Source organism: Gekko japonicus, unplaced genomic scaffold, assembly GCF_001447785.1.
Source record: "Gekko japonicus isolate JY-2015 unplaced genomic scaffold, Gekko_japonicus_V1.1 scaffold3536, whole genome shotgun sequence".
Taxonomy (NCBI): Eukaryota; Metazoa; Chordata; class Lepidosauria; order Squamata; family Gekkonidae; genus Gekko; species Gekko japonicus.
This window is the reverse complement of record NW_015164767.1, coordinates 2,919-25,411: the sequence shown is the minus strand read 5'-3', so window position 1 is coordinate 25,411 and position 22,493 is coordinate 2,919. Positions and strand designations below refer to the sequence as shown.

Genomic DNA, 22,493 nt, shown 5'->3' with positions numbered 1-22,493 from the left:
TATACTGAGCAAGAACATGGGGACATTGGACCTCGAGCCCACTCTGACTGCTGGATGCTCTGCAAGGTGGTGCAGGATCTAAGGCAGAAGCCCAACCCTGTTACCTGAGACCCTTAAGTAATGGAAGCAGCAATAGAATGTGGGTCTTTCTGCATGTAGAGCATGTCCTTTTCCATGGAGCAATGACTCCTCCCATTTAGCAGTATAGCACTGCAAATGTCACAGCTTTGGAAGAAATAGGGAACTGAATTCTTTTGAGAGCATACGGCTGTGGTCAGACATGCAGTTCAATCTGCTGTTGCCCCACCTCTAATTGATCCAGGTTGTTTTGTAACAGATAATCCTGATCAGACTCACCCCTTTTAGCACTCTTGAAAGTGCGTTTATCCCGTCCTTGATCGATCAGACACAGCAGCCAGGGAGTGTTGCCGTTAGCCATTTTTTTTAACATCCCCCCCCCGAAAACAAACAAACATAAAATTTGGGATACATTGGTTCATATTAAACTTTTCTCTAATACATTACCTCATACACCAATTTAAATCTATCTCATTTTCCCACCATATATTAATTATATAAATTTTGCAAATACATAAATGCCAATTTTCTTATTATCTTCGAATATAAACTTTCCTAACCCTAAACAAGCTACTCAGTTTTTGGATTATTTTATGTGTGATTCTGATTACAGATATAATTGGATCCTACTCCATCAAAAGTATCTAGGGCCCCTGCCACACGTGGGGAAAAAGAAAGGGCAAAGTGTAGCTTTTTAAAGCCACACCAAAAGAAACACGTGGCGGCGGGATCACATAGATCCCCTGAGCTGCCGCGCAGTTCCTCCCCAGCACGATCAGATGCCAGGGGGAAGCTACGGAAGGGGGAGAGAGTCTGCTGAACTGCGCATGTTTGAGCAAGTGTAGTTCGGCCAAGAGCCTGGGTTGCTCCAGAAGACGAGCGTGCCGGCGATCTGACAGCTGCACTTGCTGTGGCTTATCCAGTAAGTCCTCCTCTGGGGGTGGTTATTTTTCCATGCGCATTTTCGGCCTGAAGGGCCAGATTGGGGACGGGTGCACGCCGATTCCCAAATGTTGCGGTGTGCTCGCACCTGTTTGCTCCGCCCTCGATCCATCCCTCTCCCGGGCCAAAACCTCTCGTGTGACCGGGGCCTAGGATTCCCTCAATGTATAAATGATGTAGACCAAAAATAGAGGGAATTTCATCATAGTCTTCCCAATTTTTTAATGTATCAGCGTTTTCTTAATTTTCTGATTTCTCCTCTTAAGTTTCAAAGTCTTGATTCTGTATCTTTTTTCTTTGTAAGTGTAAAAAGGTTATTCTGGAAACTGCCATCTATGTTCCCAGTTAGTAGTAGCTTGTGGTTCCATGGATTGATTTTTTTTGTTCTCTCTGAGATGGTAAAAAAGTCACCATTTGGGGAGTTTCCTCCAGCACGATTGTTTTGTAGAGTCCCTGGTGCATTTTTGTGAAGGTTGTGTTTCTCTTTATAGACTTAAGTTCTTGCTTGTAAATCCAGTCATCTTGTTTGTAAAATTCCTCTGCATTTTCAAAACAGTCAGACCTTTTCCCCTTCTCTTTTAACGCTGCCTGGGCTGTTTCTCTCTTGGTTTTAATCTGCTGCGTCAGTAACTGGATCTCTGTCTGTACTGGTTGGAAGCAGTGTTCCCTCTAAGCTAAATTAGTGGGAGCTAGCTCACAGTTTTTAGCCTCCGGCTCACACATTTTTGTCTTCGCTCAGGAAGGACGGCTCCAGAGCAAACTAATTTATGCACCAGCCAAATCACTTGCTCACAACTTTAATGCCAGTAGCTTATAAAGCAGAAATTTTGCTCACGAGACACCACAGCTTAGAGGGAGCATTGGTTGGAAGGCTTCTTCCACTGCTTTTTTTCACAGCCAGAGCAAGTGTATCTTGGACTATGTTCAGAAAGTCTTTCAAGGAAACCTGTATAGCTTTATTCTCCAAAAATTCTGGTGTAGCTAAAAATAAAGCCTCTGGGGTCTGTTGCAGTCTATCAATATAATTCATTTTATCTATAAGTATTTTCCCTAGCCAAATTTTACAGAGATAACAATTCTAACAAGTGTATATCAACAACTCTTGTGGTCCAGACAGAGTTAACATAGGGCACAAAATTTATCAGTGTTTACATTCCAAAGCAATGTAGTCAGAACAAAGTGGCCTAGGACTGTCCACCCCATTTCCCAGCCATTCTGCAGTCTCAGGCAGAGGTTTTCGCTGGCCACTTACAGGAACTCTTTTAAACAGAGGTGCTGAGCCTGGCCAAGGATGCTTAGAATGTAAAATGGTGGTCCAATCTGCATTGGTCTTTTCCACTGCTGTGCCTTCAATTTCACATTGTCTCACAAATTCCTGTCTACACTGCATGCCGCTGTCACCTTCCTATTGCATTGATTAAGCATTGGCTGTCTGCATTATTTTATTGCCCTGTAGGGGCCATTCTGAGGTCACTACGGTGTCCCACTGCATTATCAGGATCTCGTTTAAAGCAGTTCCAGTTGCTCCTCCCTGCCCTTGAAACACTGTGAGCAAAAAGCAGACAACTGGGGCTGAATCCCCCCCCCCCAGTCGTCTGTGTTTAAAAGCAGCCGGGGAACATTTTTCTACAATCTTTTTTTTTTTGCTGCCCCCCCTCTCTCTCCTGTGCCCCTGCGATTGCCATGGTGAGGACCAGGGGTCATCTAGTAGAAAAAGAGGTGCAGGAGCTCATTAGCATAACTCATTAGCATTACTTATTTGCATCTGCCACACCCCCTGACATCACCGGAAGTGTGTCAGAAGGCAATGCCCACCGCTCAGGCTCCACTGGACTGTTTTGGATTGCTAGCTATTGGGGGGGGGGACATGCAGATCTGTCCTTGCAGAGGAGGGAGAGCTTGTACCTGAATAAAACTTGGTCTTAAAGGTGCCACTGGACTGTTTTGGACCAGGGGGCCGGGGGGGAGCTCTGCAACTTACCTGGCTGCTTCTTGCTCTGACTGAGGGCTGGTGGGAGCAAGGGGTGAGGCTTGTTGCATGTGCCCGCCCCCTGGGCTCTTTACTGCCGGAGCTCCGCTCCTGTGTGCTCCTGCAGGAAAGGACCCCTGGTGAGGACTGATGCAGACAGCTAGCCTTTATTCCAAGCCAGAATGGGAGGGAAAGGGGAACAGAGTACAACGGCATCGCAGCAGACTGAAACTGCTTTACACAGCCAGTGACAGCTTCCATATTGTCCCCCCCCCTTTTCAAGCAGCATATTACCACAAATGTGTCAGGTTTAGGGGGGTAAACAAAGTAAATGGGATTACAGATGCAGACTCCAAACATCTGAGAGTAGACCATGCTTCCCTTCTCTGTACTAAGCTGTTGCAGAGCAGGAAGCTGTGCTGTTTCCCTCCAAAACACTAGATTTGAGTCTAGGAGCGCCTTAGAGACCAACAGAATAATTGGATTATTAAAAACTGGTGCCATTTAGGGGTATATAAATCCCCTTTGACTTTTCTACATTATTCACAAACAATTTTGACTTTCTGTTCAGAAAGATTCAGATTCAGCTTAAAAACTGGCATACAATGTGTTTTTTTCTTTACCTGATAGAATCCAGTTAATTAAATCATTTATTCTTCCAAAATGTTTGTTTTTATTTAGGGCCCTACCTGTCCCAGTCACACAAACTGAGATCAACAAATGGCAATCTGGAATTAATAAATTCATTTGGGCAGACAAAAAACCCCCAAGGTTTCAACATAATTTTTATTTATTTATTTATTTTTATTTTATTTCATTTATACCCCGCCCTCCCCGCATACTTTATAGACCCAGAGGGAGAGGCAGACTCGATTGCCCTAACCTTAAATTATATTTAGAAGCCTCCACTCTTGCCTCAACAACTAAGTTCTTAACAGACAACCCAAAACATTCCTGGCTACAAATTGAAAACAATTATACTTTTCCAATCCTCATACGAGACCTTTTTTGGGAACAAGAACAAAAACTTTAGCCAAGCCCAACCCATACTTGGTAAATTCATGGAAAATATTATTTATTTATTTGTTTAATTGGATTTATATCCCACCCATTCCTGCCAGGAAGGCTTATGGCGGCTTACATTAAAAGGATAATATACATTAAAACACAAACAATAAATATCTGTCAGAACCCACAGCCAACGACGAAGTACACGCATTCAGGAATAGTTATACTTTTGTTGCAGAGCTATAGATGCAGTAACATAGGCACTGTTAAGAATGGCGGTGGCCCCATGGGCATAATAGGATATAGGGTATTCGTATGCACACACATACCCCATAACACTGGCCAATTAGGCACCCTCCCGCATGTGGGATAATGCTTAGAGACCGTTAGGTAGCTGAAGCTGAGAACGAACACTCTCCCACGACACCTAGGTAAAACCCAGACACCACAACACCCTCCTGCACATCTGTATAGATAAGCGTTTCGGTGCACAGCAGAGAAAGCACAGAAAGGAATGCAGTAGCAATTAACCTGAAAGGAAAGCAATAGCAATTAACCAGATACAGACCAAACTCCCCAACCTTCATGGCAGCATAGCTGACAATATCATAAAACTGACAAACAAGCAGTTAAAGTGCTGGTGGCAGTATAACATTACCTAGTGATCCCATAAGATGGTACCAAGGGAGTAAGGCCAGAGTCAGTATCCAGTGTATCGCAGGCAGTGTTCCCTCTAAGCTGAGTTAGTGTGAGCTAGCTCACAGTTTTTTAGCCTCCGGCTCACAGATTTTTGTCTTGGCTCAGGAAGGAGGGCTCCAGAACACACTAATTTATGCAGTAGCCAAATCACCTGCTCACAACTTTACTGCCAGTAGCTCACAAAGTAGAATTTTTGCTCACAGGACTCTACAGCTTAGAGGGAACATTGATCGCAGGTTGTTAGTGATGGCATGAAGTGCCTTACTACAATTCAGTTGTTGGTAGCGGCTCCTAGTCGAAGGCCTGGTGGAAGAGCTCCGTTTTGCAGGCCCTGCGGAACTGTAAAAGGTCCCACAGGGCCCTAATGTCTTCTGGGAGCTCATTCCACCAGTATGGAGCCACTACTGAAAAGGCCCTGGCCCTGGTAGAGGCCAGTCTGGCGTCTTTCGGTCCAGGGAGGGCCAAATGATTTTGAGACCCTGACCTCAGTGCTCTCTGGGGAACATATGGGAAAAGTCGGTCCCTCAGGTAAGCAGGCCCCAGAAAAAACAGTCATAATAAGCTGTTGTAGAGGAGGAAGCTGTGTTGCTTCCCTCCAAAAGACTGGATTTGAGCCTAGTCGCACCTTAGAGACCAGCAAGATTTGGGGGGTATAAATTTTTAAGAGTCAAAGCAGCCTTTGTCTGATCTGATACAAGGAGATTTGACTCTCAAAAGTATTCACCCCGAAAATCTTGTTGGTCTCTAAGGTGGTACTAGACTCCAATCTAGTTATTCTACTGCAAACCAACACGGATCCCCTCTGAAACCCCAAAAAGGCTTGCATTGATGCCCAGTAATGGTCCCCACAATCAACTTCCAGACCAAACATTCTATGAAAACACAAGTCACATGACTTGCAGATGGGGTTTTGAATTATATGTACACAGCCTAGTGGTGTATGGAGTTTATTTGATATTGTCACTATCCCCCTTTGCAGAGTGACAGCTACGAAAGGTAGGTATACCGGTCCATGCAAGGAAAACTTCGGTGATTCATTCAATGGTTTTACAGGCTATAAATGTGTACTGGAGATAGGATTGTGGGTCTTTTGAGAAAGGGGTGGGAGTTTTGCCCATTCATCACACTAGGCCAGCCCCATGGTCGAGCCAATTTTTCAGGATCCCTGGAATTTTCCCCCTAGTTTCCTCACAAGAGTCTCTGCTGTTACATGCACAATTAAATACTTAAAAGCGCTTGATGAATGATTTTATAGACAGATACTGGACAAGGTGAGACTTCTCCCAGGGACAATCATTTGACTGCAGTTCAGTGTGGTCCTACTCTTGTGTTGGTTCTCTTCTTTTTTTGTCGGCCAGGAGGGCAGAAAAATAGGAAGTGAGCAGGTTGGCAATGAAATGTGGTGTGGAGGATTTACCGTTGTAGAAACGCAAGTTGCCATGGAAGGGTTAAAAGTGGTGGACTCCAATCTGGAGAAAGGGGTTTGATTCCCCACTCCTCCACATGCCACCAGCTGGGTGACCTTGGGTAAGTTACAAGTTCTTTCAGAGCTATTCTCTCAAGATTAGTTCTCTCAGAGCTTTCTCAGCCCACCTACCTCACAGGGTGTCTGTTTTGGGGAAAGGAAGGGTTGGAGATTGTAAGACACTCTGAGTGAAGGGCGGGGTATAAATCCAATCTCCTCCTCCTCCTTCTTGTAGAGGGAAGCCTTGGCCCGTCAGCTCGTGCCATTTTACCAAAGTCCAAGCCTAGGTGATACATTCTAGACAATACATGTTCATAGACTCCTCACATGTTGCCTTCCCTCCTTTCCTTTGCAGGGGCCCGTGCGTGCCTGGGACAGCAGCTGGCAAGGATTGAGCTCTTCACCTTCTTCACCACCATGCTGAAGACATTCACTTTCCAGCTGCCAGAAGGCGTGAAAGAGCTCAACGCAGATCCTATAGTCGGAGCATCATTTGTTCCCCGCCCATATAAGCTCTGTGCTGTTCCCCGCAGCAGTCCGTCGTAAGCTGTACCAACTGGAGTGCCTCATTTGTTACTGCCCATTTCTCCTTCATTCGTTTTGCTTCATCCTTAGCCTGTTTTCACATGCACAATCCATTAAGAAATGCATTAGAGGGGAGGCATTCATACTGGGAATGAGCAGTCTGACCAACGTTGGTTGTGCCTTCACATAGTGACTTTCGGGATCTTGCATATAACTCAATAAACTCTTGCATATAACTTGTGCATATAACTCAATAAACTTATCACTGCCAAGAGAGAGTTGTCGAGTGTAACTGGACCGGGGTCTGACAGTTATTTCCACTCTGCTTTGAGCCTTCCCCTCTCTCAGGGTTCATAATACCTCTCCTCTCCCTTTCCCCCCCCCTGTTTCTTTTCCCCTGTCTGTTTGTTTTTTAACCACCCATTGCCCATCATGGCAGTTTTGAATCTTTTCCCTCCTCCCCGTCTGCTCTGTCATTCACAGAGATTAATCCTTTCCTCAGGCTATACTTTTTGGAATCATTACATGACCCACCCTCGGAGTCCTTGCATCAGGGAAGTTGCCAACATTTTCCTGATCAATGAAGCCTTTTGCTCCGGTATTATATAATTTTTTCAACATCACCTTCCATTGTTAAACTCCTCCTATGTATAATTTTACAAAACATATTCAGATTTTGAAACTTTACTCCTATCCATATATTAGATTGTTAGTTTTAAACTATTTACACAATTAAGCTTGCATTACATTACCTACTTTATCATCCACAACGCCATTTTTATTATTTTCTATTTATATCCCACCTTGCCTGCACATGCAGGCTCAAGGCGGCATGCAACAAGGTAAAATACAATAAAACATAGTGCATAACAGCAATACAATAAAATTCTACATAAAACAATATACAAGTAAAGTGCATATCAGTATAGATGGCGGTTGCTGTACAGTAATCCAGTGTAACCAGGCCAGCATCCATAGGAGTTCTTAGTGCTCATTCATTATTTTCTTTCCCTTTTGTGGCCCAGTCTGCATCTAGCATTTGCTCTGCTGTTATACCAAACCCACACTGGAATGGAAATTCCTGTCTACATTCCTGTCTACATTGCATGCCACTTTCACTTTAATTGAGTGTCGAATTTTATGGCAGTGTCCAGACTGCATGCTGCTTTCACTTTGTTTGATCTCTGGTTTTATGGTGACTGTCTGCATAGATTTATGGCTGTTTTATGGCCATTCGGGGGTGACTCTGCAGTCAGTACGGTGTTGGCCCGGGGTAGCTGAATATGGTTTTGAACAACTTAGCAAATGCTAAATGCAGATTGAGCCTGTGTGTATTATGCCAAAATCAAAATCTTGCAATTATTAATTTTCCATTATTAGTGTTCACATTTTGAAGCAAACATAAGGCAGAATGACCTGCGCACATTTTAAACTTTTGTCCCCAGAAATATGGCTTTAATTTACTTAAGCTTGGTGTAGTGGTTAGGAGTTAGGGCTCTAATCCGGGAGAACCAGGTTTGATTCCCCACTCCTCCACATGCAGCTGCTGGTGTGACCTTGGGTCAGTGACAAGTACTTTCAGAGCTGACTTCCAGTCTATGGAGCAGCAATGGCAGATGCTCTCCCCACACTGGGGAAGGGCGAATTGCACACCAGCGGCATGGAGGGGTGCCGCCTCAAGTGACACCCCCACGGAGCCTTTGTGATAGGCTCCAGGCCAGGGGGCTTTTGAGGGGTAGCCTCTTCGATGGTGGAATGCTGGAGAATTGAGGCTCCCCTCCACCCCAATGGTCCAGCCGCTGAGTGGCCTTCGGGCACAAGCTGGTCTGACTGGGACAACCGCCGGAGATTGAGCGATATGGCGTATAAACCAAGCGTGGTCAGAGACACTGGCCGACAATGAAGGTGAGTTATGAATAAAATGGAGTACTGTATTTTCCTGCGTATAAGACTACTTTTTAACCCAGGGAAATCTTCTCAGAAGTGGAGGGTCGTCTTATATGCCGGTACACCAGAAGCGTCAGCACAGCTCTATATTTTAACTGGAAAACTCTATATTTTAACTGGAAAAGTTGGGGGTCGTCTTATACGCCCAGTCGTCTTATACGCCGGAAAATACGGTACTTTAAAAGTGATCCCCCCTCCCCCTCTGCTGATAAATGAGACTGCAAAGAGGGACACCTCTGATGCGAATTAACTGTTAAGCGATACAAAGGGGGAGAGGGGAGGATACAAAGCGAATGTGTTTTGAGAGACTTATCTGATTTGCAACATCATTGGGTGAGTTTTTCGAGTCGGGAAGAAGCGGTAGAACTGTAAACAAAATGGCAAAAATGGCGGCCCAGCAAAGAAAGTTTAAAACGAAACCACCTGGCAGCCAGAGTCCAAAACCAGAAGAGGGAGCAGATGTCATTAAACTCTTGGCAGATATGCTCAAGCCGGTGATGGAACAACTTGATGGTATTAACCAGCAATTGGCCGTGATGAACAAAAACTTCGCAGCACAGCAGCTCCAGCTGAATGAAACGGAGAAAAAAGTGGAGCAGGCAAACTAGAAGATTTAAAGAGATAGACACCACAAGCAAGAAGTTGAAGAAAAGAATGGGAGAAGTGAAAACGAAGCAAAATTGTCAAGAGAATCGAGTGATGCAGCTACAGATGGAAAAAGCAGACATGATTCTCAAGTTCCAGGGAGTTGCTGAAATGGAGTGGGAGGATCTGAAGAAGATACTCAGCAAGCTCATTGCTCCAGTAGTAGGCTTAACAGCGAATGAACTTGTAAACGAAATGGAGTCAGCCTATAGGGCATACTCCAACTATATTAAAAAAAAAATAGCCTGCCTGGAGAAATAGTGGTCAGGTTCTCAAGAAGACAAACCAGAGATGCTATTTTAAAAGCAACATCAGCAACTCCACTGAAAATGGAAAATGTAACCATTAAAACTTTAAAGGACATTCCATTTGAAATTAGACAAAAGAGAAAAAATTATAAGGACTTAATTTCTTTCCTTCAAACTAATGGGATATCGTACAGATGGGCGGTCCCGGAAGGTGTCATCTTTAAGATCAACGACAGAAGAGAGAAAGATAGACTCCATTTTTAAAGCTAAAGAATCTCTGCAACATCAGCTGGGAACAGAGGAAGAGTCCAAAGAGGAAGAAATGAAGTCTAGTGACTCTGCTACCTCTGAGGAGGACTCTACTACAGAAAAGGGTGCAGGACCTGCCAGAGTTGTATACGATTTTAAAGACAGAAAGCTGAAGTAAAGGCAGAAGGACTTGGAAAATGGCCTTTAAAAGCAAAGAACAAGAAGATGATCAGAGATTTCTCTCATAACAACTAATAAACATAACATATAAATGGTGCTCTGTTATAAGCAAGAACTCCACAAGTATATTGTGATACTAACACTTATTGTACTAACATTTTTATTTTATTTTTATTTTTTTTATAAATGTTTTATTCCCTCTCCTAAAAAGGAGAGATATTTCGCTTAAAATTCAGAAAAATAGGGAGGGTATATAGAGGGATAAAGAAAAGAGTTGTGTTAATGTATTAGTATATTATTCTGTTAATGATAAAAGTTAAAGTCCATAATTTCTTCTGCAGTCAGGTGTTCTTCTTTTCTTCTGTCCCTGTTAAACAAAGCAATTAATATGTTAGTAATATCCTTCTGAGATTAATCTCCCTTTCAAAGTGTAGTTAAAAAGAAAGGAATTTCTAAACTTTGGGGTCCTTTCCTCTTTTTTCTCTCAAGTTACTAACATTTTTATTAACAGTGAAAAGATCTCCTCATGTTGGGATTTTAGTTTAGTGTGGTTTTTTTCCTTTATCCCTAACTGTAGTCCCTTTCCTAATATTTCTTTGTAGTTTTGTAGTCCATTGCAAAATAAAAAAATATCCCTCTGGGGATTTAAAAAAAACAAAACAAGTACTTTCAGAGCTGTTTTCTCACAAGCAGTTCTCAAAAGAGCTCTCTCAGCCCCACCTATCTCATGGGGTGTCTGTTGTGGAGAGGGGAAGGGAAAGGAGATTGCAAGCAGCTCTGAGACTCCTTCAGGTAGTAAAGGGCAGGGTAAAAATCCAAATTCTTCTCTTCATCATCTTCTTAATGCCCACGCAATAAGCAAAGATTCCTTTTCAGTAGTGGAGAAGTGTTGTTTCCCCTCAGCCAGTTTTCAGCTCAGGTACATTATGGGATGTAAATTTCCATCTTCCCCTTCTTGACTGAGCACAGCACCCAATGTAAAATTGGAAGCATCAGTGTTCACAACCAAAGGTTTATCGAACCTGGGAGCAGCTGTTACCAGTTTCTCACTGAAAATGCCCTTCAGTTTCTGGAAAGTGGTCTGGCACTCCTCTGTCCAGCACACATTGTCAGGCAAGGATTTTCTCATCAGCCCAGACAATGGAGCTGCAATGGAGTTATAGTATGGAATATGCTGGTGGTAGTATCCAGCCATCCACAAAAATGTTCTTACCTGTTTTTTGTTTGTTTGTTTGTTTTGGGTGTCGGCCACTCCTTAATGTCCTGTACCTTATTTGTTTCAGGTTTAATCACCCCATCACCAATCAAATGGCCTAAGAATGTCACCCTTCTTCAAAGCAATTTGACATTTTGAGGCTTTGACTGCTAAACTGGCCTCTTTAATTCATTGCCACATGACTGCCAGGTGCTTAACATGCTCTGACCAACTTTTACTAAAAATCCCCACATCATTGATGTAGGCAATTGCAAAGTCCCCTCACCCTTTGAAAAAACTTATCGATTAACCTCTGGAATGTTGCTGGAGCATTTTGCAGTCCAAAAGGAAGAACTAGGAACTCAAACAGTCCTACTTCGGAGAGAAAAGCCATCTTAGCCTGGCCTACTAGATCCATGGCAACCTGCTGATATACTGGGCAGCAATTATGACCTCCAGTAGTTCATCAACACTAGGCATGGGGTATGGGGTACAGATCAGGCACTGTCACCTGGTTTAATTTATTATATTCTATGCAGAGCCTCAACGTACCATCAGGCTTTGGCACCAATACGCCAGTTTGGTGTAGTGGTTAAGTGTGTGGACTCTAATCTGGGAGAACCGGGTTTGATTCCCCACTCCTCCACTTGCACCTGCTGATGTGACCTTGGGTCAGTCACAAGCTCTGGCACAAGCTCTGGCACAGCTGTCCTTGAAAAAGAGCAGTTTGTGTCAGAGTTCTCTCAGCCCCACCCACCTCGCAGGGTGTCTGTTGTGGGGAGGGGAAGGGAAAGGAGTTTGTAAGCCGCTCTGAGACTCCAAGTGAAGGGCGGGCTATAAATCCAATCTCTTCTTCTTCTTCTTCTTCTTCTACTGACCAGGGGATTTCAGAGGGAACTCAGCCCAGCATGGTATGTTAGAAAATACCTCTTGGTACTCAGGAGAGTTGGGATTTGCCAAACCTGCTCCTTAGTAAGGGAGGATGACAAGTTGATTTCCCATACACAGGACCCCTTACTTAGTTTCCCTCATCCATTTACCTCCAGGCATTTCTCTCCTTCATTTACAAGGAGTACCATTTACCCCTGCTCATGGTAAGGCTTCAGCATATTAACATGGTACCATTTTTGCTGTTCCCCGTCAGAACCAACATTAAGCATATAGGCTGCAGTCACCGACACTAAATAATCCACTTTCAATCTACTTTCAGTGCACTTTCCAACAGGATTTTACCATGTGAACTGGTAAAATCCAGTTGGAAAGTGCATTGAAAGTGGATTGTTTAGTGTGTGTGACCGCAGCCACAGTTAACCTTGTTTAGACACCTCGCTATAGGGCCCTTCCCAAGCTGGTTGGAATCTGCTGCTTCTCTTGGCCTTTAGCACCAATACTCAATCTCCTGGTTTGAGCTCGTACCTCGGTAGGGTTGCCAAATGGGGCCAGGGGGCGGGGAATCCTGGCGTGTGGATACCTAAATCCGTGCATCGGGGGCACCTGGGGGTGAGGGAGATTTTCGTGCACACTTGGGGTGGTCCCCAGGTGTGCACAAAAATCTGAAAAGTTGGAAAAAATATCAGGGGGATACTTAAATCCCCCCCAAAGTAAAAGAGCGTCCACTGCACATGCGCAGGGAACGCTCTTGGAACAGCTTCGGCAGCGGCAGCGGAAATGGGAGGGGAGGGGGTGGGGGGAAGGCTTGTATGCTGACCAACTGCAGCTCTGTCTTCTGGAGAGGTAATGTTGGGTTGCTGCCTCATGTTTCAGTTAGGCTGGAAAAGCTAAGCTTTGTTGTTTTCTAAACCTGCACAGTCTTGTCTTGTGATACTTGCACCTAAATAAACTAAAATATACTTTACTTCGATACTTTGTGTGTGATTTGTGTTACAAAGTCTCAAAGCCTAAATCCTGTTTGTCTTAGACCAGTACTACCAGAAAGCTTTTGTTTATTTGTGACTTTTGAACTGCAGACTTCTCTTTTGTTTTGTAAGTTCCAGAGCCAGACAGGAGCTTTGGGTCTTTTTTCTCCTGGACTGTTGGGAACTGTTTAAAAGGACCTGGTGGCAGATCTACCTAAGACCTTTTAAGAGTGTTGGATTCTTGTAGACTGTGTTCTGTATTTTGTTTTTGTCCCTTTTACAGAGCAGGAAAGAGGACCATTTTCTCTCTTTTCCCCTCTTTCCCTTTTGGTAATTTTGTTTTGCCCTGTTTAGAATAAAACTCCTATTTTTACAGTGGTATGACCTCACAGCCCGAGGTATAGGGTTGCCAAATGTTACTTACCTCCTCGGCGGGGGACTCCTGGTGATCTCCTGGTTCGTGCGCGATCTCTATGTTTTCCCCTCAAATGGCTGTGCCCCGCCCCTAGCGCGCGACGTCACATCCGGGTGACGTGCACGCGGGGGTGGGGTTTTATAAGATTATACCTGGGATAGAGCAGGTAGAGAAAGAGGTACTTTTCTCCCTTTCTCACCATACAAGAACTCATGGGCACTCCATGAAATTGCTGAGCGGTTGGGTTAGAACAGATAAAAGGAAGTCCTTCTTCACCCAAAGAGTGATTAACACATGGAATTCACTGCCACAGGAGGAGGTGGCAGCTACAAGCATGGACAGCTTCAAGAGGGAACTGGATAAACATATGGAGCAGAGGTCCATCAGTGGCTATTAGCCACAAGGTATTGATAGAAACTCACAGGCTGGGGCAGGTGATACACTGTAGTCTTGGTGCTTGGGGGGCAACAGTGGGAGGGCTCCTAGTATCCTGGCCCCACTGTCGGACCTCCTGAGGGCACCTGGTATTTTTGGCCACTGTGTGATACAGAGTGTTGGACTAGATGGACCATTGGCCTGATCCAACATTGGCTTCTCCTATGTTCTTAGGGTCCATGTTCAAATTAGAAGTTGTATTACTGTAGGTGAGTAGTTGTTTGAGATAGGGGGGGGGCTGTCTGTGTGCAAGAAAAGGCAAACCTTTTCTTTATAGATTTCTATAAATAAGCCTGACAATCGTTCAATGCTTTCTGTAGCAGTACCAGCGACAGAAAGCATGGTCAGGTTCATTCATAGACTGGTGCTTTGTTGAATGTTATTTGCATGATTACACTGGAAAATACCAGCTTATAAGACTGTGGTCTGATGAAGATGCGAAACATCGCCTGGATCTGGGAGCAGCGCCATGGCTATTTGAATGACTATGTGAGATATCGTTTATAGCAAGTCCGGGCAGCTTAAAAGACTGCATTATCTGATGCCAAGCCCTTTGGACGGTTGACTTCAATTCTCGGCTTGGTTCCAGAGTTTTTTTCTGCCTTGTGGGAGTTTCAGTGACAGGTGTGAACTGTTTCGAATGTTTACCAATGGTTCAAAGTTCATTGTTGTATATTATGCTTGATATGAAACGGAACTATAGTTGCATATTGTATTGTGTATGAACTGAAGGTAAAAAGACACATAAATCAGACCAAAGTACTTTATCTTTCGTGCTACGTGGTTGTTTATACTTATCATTTAAAAAGGCCCCGCCCCGCAAAGGGAGGAAGCGGGGGGGGGGGGGGGGAGCATGGCTTTTTGCCCCGGGGCAAACTAACGCGTGGTTAAGAGATCAGACCTCCTGTGGAGGTTCTGTGGAGGTTCCGTGGAGGTTCCATGGGTAGGGAGAGGTGCCGATCACAGGACACGCCTGCGCGCAACGAAGAAGCGTGTGCTGCGGCAAACTGGTTTTCTTTTTTTGTGTACACGCCGAATACGCATGCTCCGTTGGGTGCATGTGTGCATCCACGGAGACTTGGGGGGGGGAACCTTTTTCGCAAGGGGACATGGGTGGGCGCCGGATGCCACCGGAAACGCGATCAGACGCTCGCCCTTGCCCCGCGAATTCCAGAAACTAGTACCTCCGAGGTACTAGTTTTTTGCTGCGTGTTTTCGGCAGGAAGCCTTGGTTGTGCCACGGAAGCGCTACGCTTCCCAGATGTGCCGGTGAGATCGCGCCCGGAAAATCCGCCTGTCTTCCGTCTCTGTTGCGTGGCTAATGTTACGTGTGACCACAGCCAATGGCTATTGTTACACAACTGTGGATTCCTGGATCATTTACAGTCATTAATGAGCAAGGATGGCTGTTTCGAATGTTTACCAGTGTTTCAAGGTTCATTGTTGTATATTATACTTGATATGAAATGGAACTATAGTTGCATATTGTATTGTTTTTGGACTGAAGGTAAAAAGACACATAAATCAGACCAAAGTACTTTATCTTTTGTGCTACTTGGTTGTTTATACTTATCAATGGCTATTGTTACACAACTCTGGATTCCTGGATCGTTTACAGTTATTAATGAGCAAGGATGGCTGAGACATACCCATATGAGCCCCGGAGGACACTGAGGTCCATGAATCAACATCTTCTAGCAGTCCCCAGCGCCAGGGATGTCCAACTAGCCTCGACCAGGGCCAGGGCTTTCCTACCTAGTGGAATGAGTTCCCAAACGTGATCAGGGCCCTGAGGGAATCTACTACAGTTCCGCAGGGCCTGCAAGACGGAGTTCTTCCACCAGGCTTTTGGTCGAAGCGGCGGACGTCCCCAGGGGTCATTTCGTAAAAAAAGAGGTGCAGGAGCTCATTAGCATGACTCATTAGCATAACTTATTTGCATATGCCACACCCCCTGACATCACCGGAAGTGTGTCAGAAGGCGACACCCACCGCTCAGGCTCCACTGGACTGTTTTGGATTGCTAGCTATTGGGGGGGGGGGAACGTGCAGCTCTGTCCTCACAGAGGAGGGAGAGCTTGTACCTGAAAAAAACTTGGTCTTAAAGGTGCCACTGGACTGCTTTGGACAGGGGGGGCTCTGCAACTTACCTGGCTGCTTCTTGCTCTGACTGAGGGCTGCTGGGAGCAGGGGGCGGGGCTTGTTGCAAGTGCCCACCCTCTGGTCTCTTTACTGCCAGAGCTCCGCTCCTGTGCGCTCCTGCAGGAAATTACCCCTGGATGTCCCTCTTCTTTCCTGGCTATCTCCCCCCTAGTAGCCTGGATTTTAACATCAGCACTGCTAAATTGACATTGGTGGCCTGGACTTTAACATCAATATTGTTGAACTGCTATCAAAACTAGCTTGGTTGCACAGTATTTTATGGTCTTATGGTTTTCATTGTTGTGAATCGTTGTTTTAATGATATTGTGCTGAGATGGTTGCGAACCGCCCTGAGCCCGTTTACGGGGAGGGCGGTATACCAATCAAATAAATCAAATCAAATAAATGAAAATAAAATAAGCATGGCTGGATTGCAGAAGGGGCTCAGGAGGGGATGGAGGAGGCCTTCCCGCCCTCGGTCCCATGGTTGGCAAGCAGGAGCCTCAATCCACCATGCTGGCTGCCCCACGTCATCTGGGGCTGGCCTGGGGAAGCGCAGGAAGCTTTGGTAGGCTCTACACAAGGGTGACGTAGAGCCCTCCCGCCTTTATTTACCCCATGCTGCGGGCTCTTTTTGTAGCAGGAACTCCTTTGCATATTAGGCGACACGCCCCTCATGTAGCCAATCCTCCAAGAGCTGACAGAGCTCTTCTTACAGGGGCCTACTGTAAGCTCTTGGAGGATTGGCTATATTAGGGGTGTGTTGTCTAATATGCAAAGGAGTTCCTGCTACAAAAAGAGCCCTTCTCTTGGATTGCTGGTCTCCTTCCAGATCCTCCTCGTGCGGCTCCTCCTCGTCAGACCTAGTTCCTCTTTGTCGGCTTAACTGTGCCTTGGCTTCTTCTGGTGCTTGTTGGCTGGTGCCTGTTGGCTCAGCTTCTCATCGGGATCCCCCAGACTTGGTTCCCCGACGTTAACGTGATCACCGGATCACCCGCACAGCCATCCGGGGGCGCCTTCTGCCTGAACAGGATGGGGCATCTCATCTGGAACTTTAGTTTGGATCCCCTGCGGTTCCAGTGCACCAAGCCTTCATGGGTGTGCTGCTTTTTTGGCATGGCCACAGGTTGCCTCCTGGGTTGGGTGCCTCACTTCCGAATCTTCAGGGACCTGAAAAGGCCAAAAGACTGTTGGTATACAGTCATGGGCTGTATTCTCCACTTCTCTCCTGTTGGGGGTGAGTCTGTTTTCTATTAAGGTTTAAAGTATATTTATTTAATTTTTTAAAGGATTTTTAAAAAAGTTTTTAAAGAAATAAAATAATTACGTTACGCTATAATTAGGACTTGGCGGTTTAGTTGAACTGCACCTGGGGTGGGGTATTTGGGCACGACTGACTGTGTTTGGGAATAGCTGTTTGATTGCTTGTGTATAGTCTTTCCTTGGTTTTCTCTTTGTTCTCTTGCCAACCCACATTGCTCCCTGCCCCAGAATAGTAATTACCTTAAGCTTTTGTAAGCTTAGGTGTACTCTTGCTGCCCTGCAGGTTCTGTTGTAGAATTATAATTGGTAGTTGTTATTCTCATTAATAGGTTCAGCTGGATTTATCTGCGCTCTAATTACAGCTACAGTAATTAAAATAACTTTAGCCAGGGCTCTTTTTGTAGCAGTATCTCCTTTGCATATTAGGCAACACACCCCTAATGTAGCCAGTCATTTAAGAACTTACAGTAGCCCCTGTAAGAAGAGCTCTGTAAGCTCTTGGAGGATTGGCTACATGAGGGGTGTGTCGCCTAAGTTGCAAAGGAGTTCCTGCTTCCATGGTATGTGTTGGGATTTGAAGCCGGGACTCCCAGATCATAGACTGATACTCTAACCACTACAACCTGCAAACTGCCTTGATTGCTTTGTTAGAAGATCGAGGTGTGTTTACGAACAAGGGGACAGTTCTCTTGTGGGTTCTCCTGCGGTGGTCAATAGCAACCAATAACATGGTATTTCTAATATCATGGTATTTTTCTGGTCCACCCAGCTGAGACGGACTTTGGTAGTGTTGTCTAATGTAGTTTTTAGGCTTCCTTGGAAAGCAAGTCCTGTGTGTTCTTAGGAGACTTCTATGCAATCCAGAGGTCATTTCGGGGGGAACGTGGGGAACGCAGTTCCCCTGGGTGAGGTATGGGGGGCGGGGCACATGACAAAGCCCCACCCCCTGCTTCCGGCCGCCCCGCTTCCGGCCCTCATTCAGCCAGGAGGAGGCAGGAGAAGAGGGAGGGTAAGCTGCTTCCTCCCTGCCTCTCCCCACCCCTGCCTGCCTGGGGCCAGGGAGGGCCTTCCCGGGGCTTCCTTGCACTCCTGCTGGCCTTGCAGATCCACCACCGGGCCCCTCATGGGGCTCGGCAGTGGAACTGCAAGGCCGGCGGTGGCGGCCGGGACCGTTGGGGGTGGGGTGTGTGGCCTTATGACACACTTCCGGTGATGTCAGGGGGTGTGGCATATGCTAATGAGTTATGCTAATGAGTTCCCCTAGCTCTTTTTCTACGAAATGACCCCTGCCCATCCCTCACAACTCCTCCTCCCAAGGAGGGTGTGTGTGTGTGGTTTTATCTACTGATTGGTCTTTAGGTGATTTTAATATTGGTTTTAACTTAATGAATTTTGTATACTATCTTCTTGTAAGCCACCCTGAGCCCTTCTTTGAGGGAAGGGCGACCTAGTAAATCCAATTCAATGAATAAAATATGAATAAACAAATTGGTCTTTTTCATTCATTGTAACATGATTGCCAGGTGTTTAACATTCTCTGACCAGCTTTTACTAAAAAAATAAATAAAATCATTGATTTAGGCAATTGCAAAGTCCCCTAACCCTGTAAAAAACTTATCACTTAACCTCTGGAATGTTGCCGGAGCATTTTGGAGTCCAAAAGGGAAAACTATGAACTCAAACAGTCCTGCTTTGGAGACAAAAGCCATCTTAGTCTCGTCTACTGAATCCATGGCAACCTGCCAATATCGGTTTGTGGGGTCTAGAGTGCTGACATACTCGGTGGCACCTATGGCCTCCAGTAGTTCATCAACCTTAGGCATGGGGTACACATCAGACACTGTCACTTGGTTTAATTGATGACTCCGGTCACACGGGCAGGAAAATGCGGGGGGGGGAAGCGTGGCAGTTAGCTCTGGGGCAAACTAACGCGCGGTTGCGTGACCCGACGTCCCGTCGAGGTTCCGTCGAGGTTCTGTGTGTAGGGGAGAGGTGCCGATCACACAACCATCCTGCGGCATGGCAAAGAAGCGGCGCGGCGCGATCACACCAGCAATCGCTAGGCGCCGCTTCCATGGCAAGTGGGAGGTTTTTTTTAATTCCCACCGTAGTTTGCGCATGTGCATGAACAAGCATCCACTAATGGGCGCAAATGGAAACCGACCGTGGACGCCCATTCATCACAACAATGCGGAAGCCGGGTGGTGGGTACAACGGATAGGACGACATGTGCTACCAGACCCCAATAGTGCTCTGAAGTTCAGGCGATGGAGGGGGAGGTGGCCTCCCTCATCACAGCTGCCCTCACCGCCTGCGCGACAGTGGCCATAGCAACCCTCCAGAGGCGGCAAGCCTGCCTACAGTGGGAGGGGGCCATAGGTGCAACCAGGGGACAGAGGATTGCCATGGCCACCACACAGCTAGTCATCCGTCGACGCCGCAGCAGGTAGTCGAAGACCCGCAGAAGAAGTGAGACGCTCCAGCTACTCCCTCTCTCCGCGGAGTGTCCATGCCACGGAATGGTGGGCAACCTTCGTCACTCATGTCTGGGGTGATGAGCAGTGGCTCGAGCACTTCAGGATGTCCAGGTAATATGCGGAGCTCGTATGTCAGTCCCAGCCACGTGCCCATGGCATGCTGGACACAATTGACACTGTGGCCATGATTATCAGTATGGCCCTCTCCCAGCAGCCATTCGGCGGAGGGATAGGGGTGCTGGCGTGACATGAGCACGGACAAATCCACACCCATGTATTCGGAGGTCAACATTCATGTGGCTGGTGGATGCCCTCCGGGATAGACTGCAGCGACAGCATACGGTGATGCGTGAACCTGTATCAGTGGAGGAACGTGTAGTGGTCGGTGTGTGCTGGATGGCCAACATCATGTCCTACAGAACCATTGGACAGCAGTTTGGTCTCGCACGGTCCACCGTGGCCAGCATAGCGATGGAGGTTACACGGGCCATTGCAGAGGAGCTCCACCGGAGAGTGGTGTACCTACGGGACCCAGACAGGGTGTGGACAGGAGGGGAGGGGGAGGGAGGTGGGCCAGGGGCCCTGATAGGCCAGCAACCAGGAACATGGGGCAGTGGTAGCCATCACGGAGATGGAGAGGCAGCTCCACGGGAGGTGCCACCCCTCGCCTTCCCCCACGCCAGGCCCTAAGTGGGTGTAAGACTCGTCACTCTCTGTATGTCAATTACAGGTAATGAGGTCCTTCACCACCAAGGGTTTCCCGCAGTGCATTGGCACAATAGATGGATGCCACATCCGTGTGCAAGTACCCGTCCACCTGGCCCAGTACTACCTGAACCGCAAGAACTACACCTCAGTACTCCTGCAAGGCACCGTGGAAAATGTGGGTCATTTCGTGGACATCGTTGTTGGCCAAAGCAGCCAAAGTCATGATGCGCATGTCCTGATGCGGTTGCACATCATGGCCAGGATGGATGCTGGACTCTACGTGCCTGGTAACCCCACCCGCACAATCGAGAGGGTCCGGGTGCCGCCACTCATAGATAATTTCATCTCATCCGTCTGTGACAAGAATAATATTTATCGCCATACCACTAATGACATACTTGCCTCTTTTCATAGCTTTTACCAAAACCTTTATGCTTCCAGAAATCCAGATATGGAAGCAATACACTCATTTCTATCTGCTCATCCATTATCCGCAAGCTTAACATCCAGTGATAAGGAATTAATGGAAAGACCGATCTCCTCCTATGAAATCGAAAACACAATCAAATGTTTGCAGAACAACAAATCTCCAGGCTGTGATGGCTATACCTCAGAATTTTATAAGAAATTTAGTAATATACTAGCACCTCACCTTGCCTCTACATGCAACGCCATCATGAGTGGCACTCCTATTCCTCCTACATGGAATCAGGCGAAGATAATACTCATCCCAAAGAAAGATCGTGATCGCACCAGCATGGGGTCGTATAGACCCATATCACTCCTCAACACGGACTACAAGATATTTGCTGCGACTTTAGTGGTACGGCTAAACAGGTTTATCGGCTCTCTAATTCATCCAGATCAAACAGGATGTATCCCTGGAAGGGACATTGCAGACAATACCCAGAAGACCATCGATATTATCCAGTACTGCCGCTCCGAAAAAATTGCCCCGTCGCTAGTCCTCTCTATCGACATTGAGAAGGCATTTGATACTGTAGAGCCTCTTTATCTCGCTGCAGTGTTGAGTAATTTTAGATTTGGCCCCAGATTCTTGACCACTATAAGGGCACTCTATAACTCTCCATCTGCATTTTTGGGTATTAATGGCTCCTCCTCCTCCAGTTTTCAGCTCACGTGAGGAACACCTTTAACACCTTTCTGTTAAAAAGTCTCTTCAGGGCACATTCAAAACCGCTTCTTTTACGTGCTGGTTACTTTTCCACTCTCAGTGACGGGAGGGGCTTCCTCTGTTTTTCTCTCCCTCCGGCTTCTTCCCCTCCTCCTTCGGGTCGCTGTTAACTCTTTCAGTTCCTGTGCTATAAGTCGTCTTCCTTTCATGCCATGCCCGGAGATCTCCAGCTTTGAGAATGGTATTAATTTCAATTTCGCTTTTATCCGCTCCCAATCTCTTCGCTGGATTCTCCTCTTCAATTGTTGACTTTTATAAGCGCTCATGAGGCACTTTTCGCTGTCACAATTCAAACTTTTCTTTTCCTTCACAATCCCCGTTGGATTCATAGCTATACACAGTCCAAATATTAAACAGCCGGCACTCACGTTGACACAAACGCCCAGACGGAAGTCCCTCCCTTCTCCTCCGCTTGTCTTTACCCAGCTCCGACATCTTGTTTTTTTATTTTTAGTAAAGTTTTTAAAATGCGCTCCAGAGAAACAAAACCTTTTCTTGCTTATTTTCAAGTACATCAAAGGAAAACATCACTATTCGCTCAGTCCATTCCCCCCCTCTTTTCTTTTTTTTCTTTCTCGCTTATAGAGGATTAACCTCCTCATTTTCCGCTGAAGGGGGGGGGAACGTTCTTAGTTCATTTTCTCTGTATTTTGACAACTCACAGTTACGCCAGTCTTTTCTTTTCCATTTTTTTCGGATATTCGCTTCATCACTCGGTGACGCCCGGTGGTTCCGCTAAACCCCGTAGAACGGGGTCGCTCACGCAGCAAGGTCCAAAGGGGCAGGGCATGGCGAGAGTCTCAATCTCCGATCTCTCGACCGAAAGAGAGACTCCCCCCTAGAACGCCCTAA

The 22,493-nt window shown here is 46.2% G+C and overlaps 1 protein-coding gene across 1 annotated transcript in view; it reads left to right on the top strand.

The window, feature by feature from the left end:
• LOC107109142 (cytochrome P450 2J5-like) overlaps positions 1-6,953 on the top strand; it is a 36,613-nt gene extending 29,660 nt beyond the window's left edge. The window contains exon 10 of the mRNA XM_015409716.1: positions 6,517-6,953. Within this exon, the coding sequence (XP_015265202.1) occupies positions 6,517-6,707 (191 nt within the window). The 3' untranslated portion in view covers positions 6,708-6,953. The remainder of the gene's footprint in view (positions 1-6,516) is intronic.
• The last annotated feature ends 15,540 nt before the right edge of the window (positions 6,954-22,493 follow it).